General features: G+C 34.9%; 1 protein-coding gene across 1 annotated transcript; it reads left to right on the top strand.

Moving 5' to 3' along the window:
- Positions 1–6,324: 6,324 nt before the first annotated feature.
- MS3_00000262 (uncharacterized protein) lies at positions 6,325–8,132 on the top strand. The gene is made up of 3 exons (XM_051208099.1): positions 6,325–6,674; positions 6,739–6,935; positions 7,850–8,132. The coding sequence occupies exons 1-3, from the start codon at positions 6,649–6,651 to the stop codon at positions 7,945–7,947; spliced, it is 321 nt and encodes a 106-aa protein (XP_051067707.1). The 5' UTR covers positions 6,325–6,648; the 3' UTR covers positions 7,948–8,132.
- Positions 8,133–13,592: the final 5,460 nt, after the last annotated feature.

Raw genomic sequence — 13,592 nt, 5'->3', positions numbered from 1 at the left:
CTGCTGGGATCTGGTTTGTTCTCTCCCACAGTAGGTTGTTGCTAATGGTGTCCGGCTTTTATATTACACTCAATACTTTTAATTCTGCTTATTATCAAGAATTATTTAGAAAAATCATTGAAATTTTCATCATTACTTTAGTTTACTGAAATCCATAGAAGTTTAAGTAGTAAATGTTATGTTTATTTCAGTAGTTATTTTTTTATTCTACTTATAATCAACATAAAATATGTTCATTAAAATTCAATAATAATAATTTATACTGATGTAAACAAAATAGACTCCTATTTCCTTCTATTTACAGATTAAATTTCAAACTCCTCCCATTTGTAATATTAGACTATATAAATATGGACTTAGCTACTTTGGATAAATACCTATAATTCATTTGTTAAACGTATATAAATATATTAAGGTATGATAAAATAACTCATCACTAAAACTGTCCTAGTATAGTGAATTTCGGTTGTTTGTTTTCTTAATGGATGAAAATCTGAAAACAGTAAGTAATGTGTATTTATACAAATTGTATGTGAAGTTGTTTATTTATGCTTAACAATGAATTTGAATGTTTCAACTTGAAATTAATCAACCGTTTTTTTTTTAAATTTTACATGTCACTGTAATAAAATGTGTAAATAAAGATTTATACTAACATCTTTGATTTCTGTGAATATGTTTATTAGTCAGTGAAGAACCTTCAGTTCTCATCGAGATCTTCAGATTCTTACATTCAGTTTGATAAATTAATACAATATCGATATGACATCCTGTATAGGATTTAGTGTAAGTAAATACAATTAACGTAGGTCTTATAGGTCTTGGTCGAAACTTACACTTATCAGTGATGTCTTCTAGAACGTTTACTGTATATTCTTACTCTAATCAAATTAATTTATGAATTATCGCTTGATGTGATGAATAAAACATAAATTCTATGCTGTTTGAAGCATCTTATACTGCAATAAACCCAATTTATCACAAAATTAATATATTTTTATCCAAACAATATAGAAAATAATTTTTATTGATATTAAAAATTCATTTAGCGACATTTATGGTGTTTGCAACAACCTTTAATCATTTCACAGGTTGAAATTATGAGTCAACTAAAGCTAGACCACCATGGAAAACCTGGAGGCACTGGACGGCCGTTTCGTCCTAGTATGGGACTCCTCAGCAGTGCGCATCCACGATCAGTGAGATTTCTAAAATCTCCACAAACCCCTTTTGATAATAGATAATATTATCAAATCCCCACTAAATAACAACTGTGAATCATAAAACTATTGTAGTTCATTTACAAGCAGTATCAAATTTTAGAGATTCTTTCTGATGATCTCATTTCATATGACGTTGAAAGTTTAACAAATGGACTGTTTAATCCATAGATTGTAACACTACTATAGGTAATATATACTAGTCGAAAATAAACATAATGTGAAAGTGATTTTCAATTATCTATACAGTAAATGATTAAATTATCAATCAAGGCTACCTAGACTATCGGGACTGAACAATCAATGGATAAAATTACAGATTTGCAGTGAAATTTAAAGTTAAACACTACAATTCAAATGGCTTTGTAAGGTGAAATTTTCATTCTTTTCTATTTCGTTGACTATAAAATGCTATCAAGATAGATTAAACTATTCTAGTAGTAGTAGAAGTTTTGTTTCTTCGTTATCTAATGATTTAAAGTGTAATTCCTAGTCGTATCATTTGGATATTTATATGAACTTTTGATCTACCCATTTATTTAAACAGATTTAGAACATTCACTTAGTGTTGTTTTACTTGAATCTTCCTTTTAATGTTTAAGACTGCAATTTATCAGTCTCATGTTGGCATATGTGCATTCTGTGCGGATTATTTCGATATTGCCTTAAGTCACAAACACTATAAGCAAAGATCGATAGTGGCTAGCAGTGGAATACAGGACACGTGTTTCGTCCTATTTAGGATTCGTCAGCTGGATTTATCTGCATCGCAGTGTTGATGTTCACTCTGGGACTAGAACCCAGTATCGTTCACTTCAAACACCATCGCGTTATCCACCTAGTTACTGAATCCTGATAGCCACTTGCTTGTTCAATGGGATGATGTCTAAATTCACTTGGTATTGCTTTGCTTGTATCTTCCCACTGATGTTTAGGACTGCAAGTGATCAGTCTCAGATTTAGAACATTATCATGATTCATATATAAAGTATGCAATGGTTTATTTTTATTTCTTTCATTAAATTTATCTTTCAGAAAGGCTTGTTTCAATAAATATTATTGAATTAAATAAAGGTTTCAACAATAAGATAATCCTCATCCTTAACATGGAGTAAAAATATACAATAAATTCTCTATTCTTGTATTTCAAACGATTTTAAACCGACAATTTATTGAAACTTGATATATCTGATGATAATTTTGCTTACACCTATTAGTTTCACCTAATAAAATAACTAAAGTTTAGAAAAAAATGATCATATTACATAAAGGTTTATTTTCTGTGCTTCATAACCCACAACTTAATTATTCAAATGTTTTTACAGTTTCACGGATGTTTTTATAAATATCAATTGGAAGACAAGTACTCTCAAATTTATTAGAATAAGCTAAAAAGATCAAAATCTGAACAATCTAAACTTCTCTTTCGTTTTGGAAGGAGCAAAAAAACTTCGAATTTGGATGATGAAACTAAATCATACTGAATGTAGTACAGTACAGTCAATTAGACTAAATGATTAAGTGGATTTTTTGAGTAACAGATTCCAATTATTACTGAGAAAGAGAGATAAGCAATCGCTGAGGTTTACTAATTTGTTTATTGTGAAAGTAATAAATTCAGAGTATGTTATCCAAGCTAATTTGCCAAAATAGACATAAGAAACCGTGATCAATTATTATTAGATGTTCACATAAATACAGAATTGTCAACGCTTCGCACCTCTGTTATGACCTTGCGTCTCCCAATTATTTTGTTTTTGCCAAAATCCCTGTCGCCAATTGTTATGACCTTGGATGTCTGACTTTTCGATCACACGACTTATCTACCAATCCGAATACGACTTATACGAATCTTCGCACTAGGCCAACCAATGACGTTCAACCGGTGTGGGCAGTTTAGTGTCCTTATTGGTCCTATGTCCTACGAGCCCTTCCACTTGAGTCCAGAACAAGATACCAGCTTCCGAATCAGAGCAGATCAGACCAGAATCAGAGCAGATCGTTCATTTCAAGCATACTTAGTTTATATATCAATCACACAGACCGCAACGTACCATAAAATAGGAAATAATATTTGTACACAAATAAGCCCAAAATGTGGCTGTGAATGTGGGAGGCAGTAGTTAATAAACTGAACATAACTTAAGAACCGTAAATCGTACAATAATAAATTATAGGCCAAAATAAAGCTTGTCATAAGAGGGATATAAATATACATAGTGTAATTGTTGAGTAGTTATACAATAAGAATATTAGTCCATGAATAGTCCTCGGAAGTTACCTGTAATTTAATCTCCACTCGGATATAACACCTCCCTTTTTTTTTTTTGAAAATTCCAACTTTAGATTCTGATTAAAAAAAAAAGAATTATATGTGACTTTAAATTCCTCAACATTCTCCTCCTCCTCGAAATAATGTTGGGTCCTTATGGCTCCAAAATACAACTAGTAGGACTTTATTTAAACCATGTTTCTCGTATTGACTGGAGAAGCCACTAAAAATGACTAGATGATGATGAACGGCCTTTGATCTGAGTTCATTATTTTCAAATTCATTATGAATCTCGTTAGCAGATAACGAGTCATTAAGAAAGTCAACGTCTAACAGAATTAAATTAGATTTTTGGCCATCATTCGACTCAGCTGACATATTTCCCTCATTGTTATAAGAAGTTTCATCAAAATCATATGCATTATTCTGAGAATCAATATCTGGCACACTGTCATTAGAAATGGGATAAGTTGACTCAATATAAAATTCTGTCTTCCGATGATTTTGAGTAACATCTGGTACAATTTGGTTCATCGTGTTGCTCCAGTTATTTTCTGAATACGAGTCACCATAGCTTTCTCGACTAATAGCACGTGGACCACAATTTTGTTCGAGCTGACGTTTATTTTCGCAGCTAGACAGTACCAGTAGTGTTTCATTTGATTCTGGACTCTGGGCATCATCTACAGGATCTGGCTTCTGATCATCTGGTATTGTCACAACTTCATGTGCATTTAACACAATATTTTCTTGCTCTGAGCTGGACACGTTACCAATATTACGTTTCCCTTCTGGTATAGAGGGATTTGAATCCTGCACAGGATATGCTTCTGAAATGTCCATTACTGCACCATTATCTGCATGATATATAGATTTCTTATTTTCTGCTTGAATGCAAAGTCTGCCCAAAACTGTTATAAATAGCTCTTGTTGCAAGGCAAACATCTTCTGCTGGTGCTGTAATATTAACCGCAACTGTTCGAAAGAAATCGACATTTTTTTTTTTTGCCAATAATATTAGCTCCAAAAATCACCGGCAATTATACAGCTAATTTATTTCCAAAATCTGAGTCACCACTTGTATTATTATTATTTCTTTGTTGCCAAAATCCCCGTCGCCAATTGTTATGACCTTGCGTCTCCCAATTATTTTGTTTTTGCCAAAATCCCTGTCGCCAATTGTTATGACCTTGGATGTCTGACTTTTCGATCACACGACTTATCTACCAATCCGAATACGACTTATACGAATCTTCGCACTAGGCCAACCAATGACGTTCAACCGGTGTGGGCAGTTTAGTGTCCTTATTGGTCCTATGTCCTACGAGCCCTTCCACTTGAGTCCAGAACAAGATACCAGCTTCCGAATCAGAGCAGATCAGACCAGAATCAGAGCAGATCGTTTATTTCAAGCATACTTAGTTTATATATCAATCACACAGACCGCAACGTACCATAAAATAGGAAATAATATTTGTACACAAATAAGCCCAAAATGTGGCTGTGAATGTGGGAGGCAGTAGTTAATAAACTGAACATAACTTAAGAACCGTAAATCGTACAATAATAAATTATAGGCCAAAATAAAGCTTGTCATAAGAGGGATATAAATATACATAGTGTAATTGTTGAGTAGTTATACAATAAGAATATTAGTCCATGAATAGTCCTCGGAAGTTACCTGTAATTTAATCTCCACTCGGATATAACAACCTCCTAAGTATTCAAACTATTATGATATTTATAAGCAAAGATGATTAGTGGCTAGCAGTGGAATCCAGGACGCATGTTTCACCCCACCTGGGAGTCGTCAGCTTGGTGTACCTGTATCTCAGAGTTGACGTTCACTATGAGACTCGAATCCAGTACCGCAAATATGCCAATAAGTGACTGATCACTTGCAGTCCTAAACATCAGTGGGAAGATACAAGCAAAGCAATACCAAGTGAATTTAGACATCATCCCATTGAACAAGCAAGTGGCTATCAGGATTCAGTAACTAGGTGGATAACGCGATGGTGTTTGAAGTGAACGATACTGGGTTCTAGTCCCAGAGTGAACATCAACACTGCGATGCAGATAAATCCAGCTGACGAATCCTAAATAGGACGAAACACGTGTCCTGTATTCCACTGCTAGCCACTATCGATCTTTGCTTATAGTGTTTGTGACTTAAGGCAATATCGAAATAATCCGCACAGAATGCACATATGCCAACATGAGACTGATAAATTGCAGTCTTAAACATTAAAAGGAAGATTCAAGTAAACAATACTATGTGAATTTATTATGATATTTTCTTATCAATCTTCTAGTATGAAAGTAATATTCATTTTCATATCAAATATTTGACCTAATTAAATGGTTTTCTAATGTACATAATAAATAGTAATTTTATGGACAATAAATAAAAGAAGCAAATGATAGGTTAAAAAGGCGGTAAATAGTCTACGGTGATGTATTTAGGAACAAATGTTATCCCGTAGATTTTCCACTTTTTCTTAGTGAATAAGTCTTCTTAATATGTTTAAATTTAAACTTTATGTTATCAATTATTTTGGTGGTGAGTATAAACCATTTGGTAGGTATGGGAGTTTTATTAATTATCTTAGGTTTAGAATTACCACGTTCAGTTCCATGCCGTTTTCAAGGGATTAATAAATTTTCAGTGTATCTTTTATTCCAGAGAAAACTGTTTACTGAACAAATATGATTACTTTTATTGTCTACTTTATTTCTGTTTCAAACTGTTTTTTGCATCAACCACTATTTATTCGTAATACTTATATGAATTTTTACTATTTTGTCTTTATTTTGGTCCGTTATTCAACAGTTACTGTTGTTCTGTTTGTATAATTATTACATCATTAAAATGTAAGGGTTTGTATAAGGACATTTTTTGTATTTCGGTCTAATAGTTTACTGTGGTCAATGTGGTTTGCGCCATTCCACCGTATGGTAATTTTTCTTTTTTAGGGTATTGTAAAAGAATCAGATCTTAATCAGCAGAATGGGCACGAAAAGCTTAGCATCGACAATATATATCATGTTGGTGGTTGCCATCATTCTCATTCAGATAGTGAAAACCTAGAGAAACTAAAAACGACCTTAAGGCAAGCCTTGGGATTAGATCCAAATTTACCAAAACAATGTGTTATGATGGATTTGCAACATCAAAATAGGTAACTGTGATTATTTAAAATGGTTACTTTAACATTTATCTATAATTTTCCATCTGTAATTTAGACTATCTTTGCTTGCAATAGAAATGCTAATAGAACAAGAAGATATTGATGTACATCCATATGGAAGAGGTGGAATTTACGAAGGAATATTGTACAGAAACAAGCCAAAAGAAAAAATTAACATCATTTCGGCGTTTATTTGGTTCGTTTTTGTTAGTTCGGTTGCTATTATGGCTGGGACAATTGTCACTGTAGCAGGTAAACACAAGTTGATGTAGAAGTTTTAACATAAGTAATTTGGTATTTATAATGTTTATGCAGAGTTGCATGAACTAACGTTGTTATCCCATAACCAAGAGTTTAAGGATGAGTAAAATAGTTCAAAACCAGGTAAAGTTGCATAAGAATACAATCAATATCAACTTGTGTTCAGAACCAATGTTAAAGTTAATATAATAATGTTCAAACAACATTTTAAAGATTTTCCACATCACGCTTTACCACCATGATCTAGGTAGCAAATGAAAATCAATAGGGATTTGATAACTGATTCGTTCTACTTTCAAGCTATTTAGAAGTTTGTACCTACGGATCAAATCCAGGACATTTGGGACTTGGAATGAGTGTGATACTCTAGACTGCGAAGGTTGGATCTCATATGTCACTATTTCGACTTTATATAGTTCGTAATATAATCTGTTATTGAATAATAACAGAGGTACATACTTCAATACCGACAAATACAAACACCATAGGTCTGATGATGTCACGGATATTCAGAGTTTGACAACGATTTTGTTCGTAACGCCTTTATAACTGAAAGATGCTAAACCCAATCAAACCAGAAGTCAGGAGTGAAGTAGTCCGATGATATTTTTGAAATTTATTCGATATATCGACGTAAGCTGACTAGTTGTTACAACGGATACGTAGCATAGCCAGAATTTTATTCTTAACCAGCATGCCGTCTGTAAGCACTCTTCTGATGGCTTCCTACGTTCAGCAGCGCTACAAGTCGTTTCTCTTTACATAAGTTGGGGAATCGAAACCAGGATAAGACAGTTTCCATGAGTCTCTTTGTTTACAGTTATACTTCAGTGATCTCAAACTAACTTCAAACTGAAAAGTCGACACAAAACCCTATTTTATTCAGTGACTCTTTTCCTTTGTAGAACTTTACTACTTCTTGAAGTCAGAAAATACAAATGAAGATAAAATGGCTTCCTGTAACTTTTTTAAAAACTGTTTGAAAGTCAAGCCATTTCAATGAAGAATCCTTAGCTTATATTATTGACAATGCATCCCTACCAGATACTTAGTTCTATCTAACAAATCTATAGATCCATAGAATAAATAGTACATTCAGTTCTTTAACTATGACTTATCTGCTGAAAAGTAAATCAGTTTATTCCTCTTTGAGTAAACCTTTTAGTTCTGATAGTTCTTTAATTTCCTAGACTACTGTTCTTACTTTAACTGAAATAAGTTCGGTTAACATGTCAAAAAGAGTACTGTTTCTCAAATAGTTTGTGCTTATTTTTTTATCACTGAACTATCATTGAGTTGTTTTCTGCTTTGTATAAATATCTGCTAATTTGCAAACCGATATTCTTTAATTTCCCTATGTTCGTGCAGTAGCATTATTACGTCGTAACACGTATGCACTGTAGACAAATTGCTTAAACACAAACAATGTGTAATCATAAGCTTTATAGATTATACACATGGCTCGAACGTACATTCTTAATCTATACACCCAAAAAGTCTGTCATGACACTTGTTTTGTTGGCACACAAATCAAATCCCGACCGTTTCAAAAAAGTGTAAACTTGACTGTCAAATCTGAAGCGTCAAAGTTTAGAAGGCAAACTCTGAATAAAGAGGCGCCTCTGAAACAAAAGTAAAGTTTTGAAATAGTAATTCGATTTCAACTACACTTTACGAGGTATTGAATATGAACTATAAATTGAACAAGGCAAAATAGGATTGTTATGTTTTATTACTACTGATTAAAATATACAACAAAGCACTCATTCCTTGAAATAAAGTAGTCAGTAAAATTTAAAGGAGGGGTACTTTACTAAGAGAACTACAGTTTTATTCTTGAGTTACTCATGTGAAGTACTTGTATCTCACAAATCCATTAACAGTACTAGGACGTCGTTGTGTTCCGAAAGATGAAAAGTTAACCGTGTTTGTGAACTTTATTGACATTGGTAAGGCTATTAAGGAAGTCTCACACATCAAATTATCACCAGTGTTAAGAGATTTCAGAATCAGAGTCACTTTGCTTCTGTGGATAAACGATATTTTAGCTAAACAAAAGGGAGTAGTATAGGCTTACTTCAAGTTTTTTAGATGTAAAACAGTGAGCATATCGGTGAAATGGTGGTGTTTGTTATTCACTGTCTCGGGTGAAATATGATTCTATTCTTTTTTCTTCAAAAGACGCCAGAAGAGAACAAACCTCTGTAAAACTCTGTTGCACATAAACTATTTATTGAATAGAGTTGATATTTAGCGTAATAAGATGAACACATAATGCCAGTTTTATAATACAATGGCATAGTTAAAATTTCCTAGCAATCTTAAGAAATTTCAGCCCCAGATATCATTGACCTCCACAAAGCTACCATTAGTGAAACGATATTCGACATCGGTTTAAAAGTTTTTATGTGATTGGCTTAGTTGTATAACATAGTCAGGTATATAAAATCTTACAACAAACAATTATTTTGGACGAAACTGTGCAAAACTTAGCACGAAATGTGTCGAACAATCGTCATGAAATAACATTGATGGCAGCAACGAAAATTACTAGAAATGGTGAGAGTAACTCATAAAATTTAAAAATCCGTTGAAACCATATTAATTTAAATGATGAACCTGGAATGTTGAAATCTTTAACTTCTGATCGTTCGTAGCGAAACCGAATTGTTTACCTAGTTTGCTGGGTCGTACACTATGCTTTTAAGTAGTGATATGGTCGATTTATAATAATGATATATATGATTTAAAAAACAGTTACCCGTTACGATTACCTGAAATAAACTTTCGACCTTTGTGATATTGTTGGTTTTTCTGGTCTTACAAACTGAAAAATACGTTTAGGTAGTCGATTATTAAGTCTAACGTCGACCCTGAAATGACCAATCTATACTTTCACGCTAGTGCTGAAATTTTGATCTTGACTGAAAATAGAACTCCTTAGCTATTTCAGAGCTCACAATTGCTCTTAACTTTGAGCGAAACGAAAGTATTAAGGCGCTTGTATTCTTGTCTGACCATCCATCTTCTAAGTTCAAGCTGGCCACATGTATCGGCTAACTGTTCAAACTTTCCAATGCCTATTAAACACAATCACCATTAATTTTTGCGGACTTCAACATCACATACAGATCATATACGTACGTATATGTCAAGGGTTCACAAAATCATAACTACTATCTTGATGTGGTGGTAGAGTTTATCTTTCGTGATGACTCGTTTGAGCTATATTGACTGAAATACGTGTTCCTTCGTGTCCTATCATGCCAGGCAGGTCGGATGTAGGACGAAAAAACTTAAAGGAGCAATTCGAGGTTCATGAGAGACATTTTACTGCTGAATGTCAAGAGGTATGAGAGTATTAAGGTGTTTGCCTCGGAAAACCGGCATTTAGTAGTGGAGTTGATTTCTCGTTATAAAACAAGAGCGTTAGAAAATATCAACCCTTAAAATTTGATGTAATTGATTCTTTTGATAAATTTGAATAAATCTGGAAGAAAGATGGATGCAGAATAATATGGATCCATTAAATTCCATGGTGTCTCATAAGCTGCTTACAACCACCTATGTATTGAAAGGAACTGGCCGGAGGTCATTTGGTGTTGGAATCCAAAAACATATATGCAGAGTGTGATGCAATATTTAACTGAGGTTTAGAGACAAATAAGGTGAATTGTATGATAATCTTAGAGGTAATGAAGATTTTACATAAGATTCCTGGAATTAGAAAACTGATAAGCTGGGTTACATAAAGATTGAACAGAGTATTGCGTTGATGTTCAAATCCTTTCCCAAACCCTCAATAATTCTCCCATTCCAACAAATAGTCCTCGTATATCTTTATCACTGCACCCCGAAATGTTTTTCCTCATCTATTGAAACCACGCTCTGAATAACGTAATAATAATACGTATCACCAGGACAGATACACGCCACTTTTACAGACATGTTTGAGCTATATTTGTTCAAACCTTGTGCCGGATGGAAAAACAGGCATTGTTGGCAAGAGCTCCAGGACGTCACGCCATCGACGCACTTGGACGTGATGGTGGTTGATTTTTATGCCCAAGTAAACTTAGGAAAACCGAAATTCACTTAGGCGAATCTTTCAGTGTCGTGGCTACGCGAATAAATAATGGTCATCTTTTGTTGAAATTACGCCTAGATGTTAGCTTAGTTCTACCAAATGCAGACCTTAAACAAAAGGAAAAACGTCGCTTGACGTGGCGAGCACCCAAAATGACTCAACGATGGACCTGGGCCGACCACATTTCCATTAGCCTACATCCAATTCTTAGTGAAGTCGAAAAGGTTATAATTAATCTAAAGCTATGGAGAGCAGCAAAACTCGATTAGTTTTTACGAGCTTGCTTCACTTGTGGTGCAGGTGAGATATCCATCTTCCAACCAAAGGATGAGTTTTATAATCAACGATTCGCTTCGTTTCACCTTCTGGATGTGAAACATGGCCATTAGAAATAGTGGATATTCGTAAGTTACCACTATTCGGTCATAAACGTCTACGAAAAATTGCTCGTGTATTTTGGGACCACAGAGTAAGCAAGAAAGTAAACCAGCTTCCTCCTCGTGAGTCGATTTTTCCCAGGTCTTAGACAATCTGCAAAGCGTGACTGGAGATAATAATTTGGATGCAACCAAAAACAGAGTTATTCCCCAATAGTTATTGTATAGGTAACATGAACCTTTTTTAAGAATAAGGACAACTATCGGCCGATTCCATGATGTTAAAGCACTATCTAACTGCTAGAAGTATGAAAACAACTAGGCCATTTCTTTAACCAGAACTTCACCACTGCCTTTGAAAACGGAGGAAGATAAGTCATCGGGGCCTGGCAATTCGCGAGTCTGTAGTAATTGAAGTTTCTCGCAGACTCCTGCCTCGTTAGGTGAGTCAGACATCAGGGCCAATGGAGAACGGGACAGGAAGAAACAGGATACTAGTTAAGGACAGCAAATCGATTGAGGAGCTGGTAAAGCTTCAACAACTTAGGTGGTTTAGACATTTCTTATGCATGCCCAGTCACCACCTACCTCGACGGTCGATGTTGTCTGGTGTAGGAGTAGGCTAGTGAAAAGCTAGAAGAGGCCAAACCAAGACAAGGCATCAGTCCGTGAAGCAAATGACGATTGAACTGAGCCATGTTACCAGGTACAGACCGTCTGACTGGAGTCCGTGTGATCATCGTAATCAATTATTAGAGACTTAAATGATACGGCTCAAAATCACTTGCAATGACACAGGCGCCTCTGTGTTTACCCCATATTCTGAGATTCTAAATTTCTTGCAATATTATCTCACTAATTTGTACTTTCTCGAATTGTAACTTAGACGTGTAATATTTCATGTCAGAACTAGTGCTATTAATACCTCCACAATTTCAAGATTTAGCCGGACATTTTGATCTCTCTGTGCTAATGGTCTATGACAATTGAACCGTTTCACATACGTTACTGGTTTCACTTTGTGACTGACCGACGGACTGAAAAAACCATAAAGTTTGTTAGAATGAATGTACTAACTGGACATCGGTCAGACTTGCAGCGTTACCCTGCCTCCAGTAAATATTGTCATCATGATATCAAGAAAGCCATATTCACTTTCATTTTGTACATGAAGATTTACTGAAGAAAACTAAGTGGATCTGTGATTTTGCAAAATATCACTGCACGTTTTCCAAATTAGGGCACATTCATTCTAGACGTGGTTAATGCATGATTTCAATCATTCCGAGACAGAAGACCAACTCGACTAGCTTATTTTTTAAAACCTAGATCTGTCCGAACAATTTGTTAAGCTCTCCGTATAACAAGTCATGGTACTGTAGCGGTAAATAAATCTCCAAAATAAATAGCTCTGTAAGTTTTCGACATTGGACGCTAACCACATATCTTAATGGAATCACCTAGCTAAAGGCGCTCGGTCATGCATCCGTACCAGATCGCCTGTGGGAACGCCGTGCTCAACATCTACTGCAATCGCTAGCCAGATTAGATCACACGATTCTCGATATATTGATAGTCACCAAATATATCTTCCAGTCTCCTCGGTTCTGTCTTTTGATTTCTCTTGGTGAGTACGAGTTATATTAGGTGTTACCGGTTAAAGCGTTGTCAAACACTGAATACTTGTGGCATCTTCATTGGTGAGCCCGACGTAATCTGGCATACCAAATCGTAAACTGTGAGTCTGTTCCTCTTTGGGATTCTATATATCATTGCCTTAATTTTTATACATTGTGATATTTTTCCCGCGCTTTTGGATATCTCTATATTTTTCACTCGTGTATTCTCGTACTTCATTTTCCCTTATGACTGAACAGACCCCCAAGGTCTTTAAGATCAAGACTTTGTCCCCACCCTCGTTCCAACTCATGCCTTTCTGGCCAGACAGTATCGAAGCCTGGTTCTGCTACGTAGAAGCCGACTTCCACGAGCACGGCGTGACCGACACGCGTGCACAATTCCTCGCAGTAGTCAAGGCACTACCACGTGAATTCGACAGGTACGTAACACCTTGTATGTTTACTAGTGATGTTTCTGAATCGTACGAAACCTTGAAGCGTTCTATCCTTAAAGGAGGAGACCTAACCGGTCGACAATGGTTAGACCAACTACTTAATAACATAG

Source organism: Schistosoma haematobium, chromosome 2, assembly GCF_000699445.3.
Source record: "Schistosoma haematobium chromosome 2, whole genome shotgun sequence".
NCBI classification, from domain to species: Eukaryota; Metazoa; Platyhelminthes; class Trematoda; order Strigeidida; family Schistosomatidae; genus Schistosoma; species Schistosoma haematobium.
This window is presented reverse-complemented; position numbering and strand designations above follow the sequence as displayed.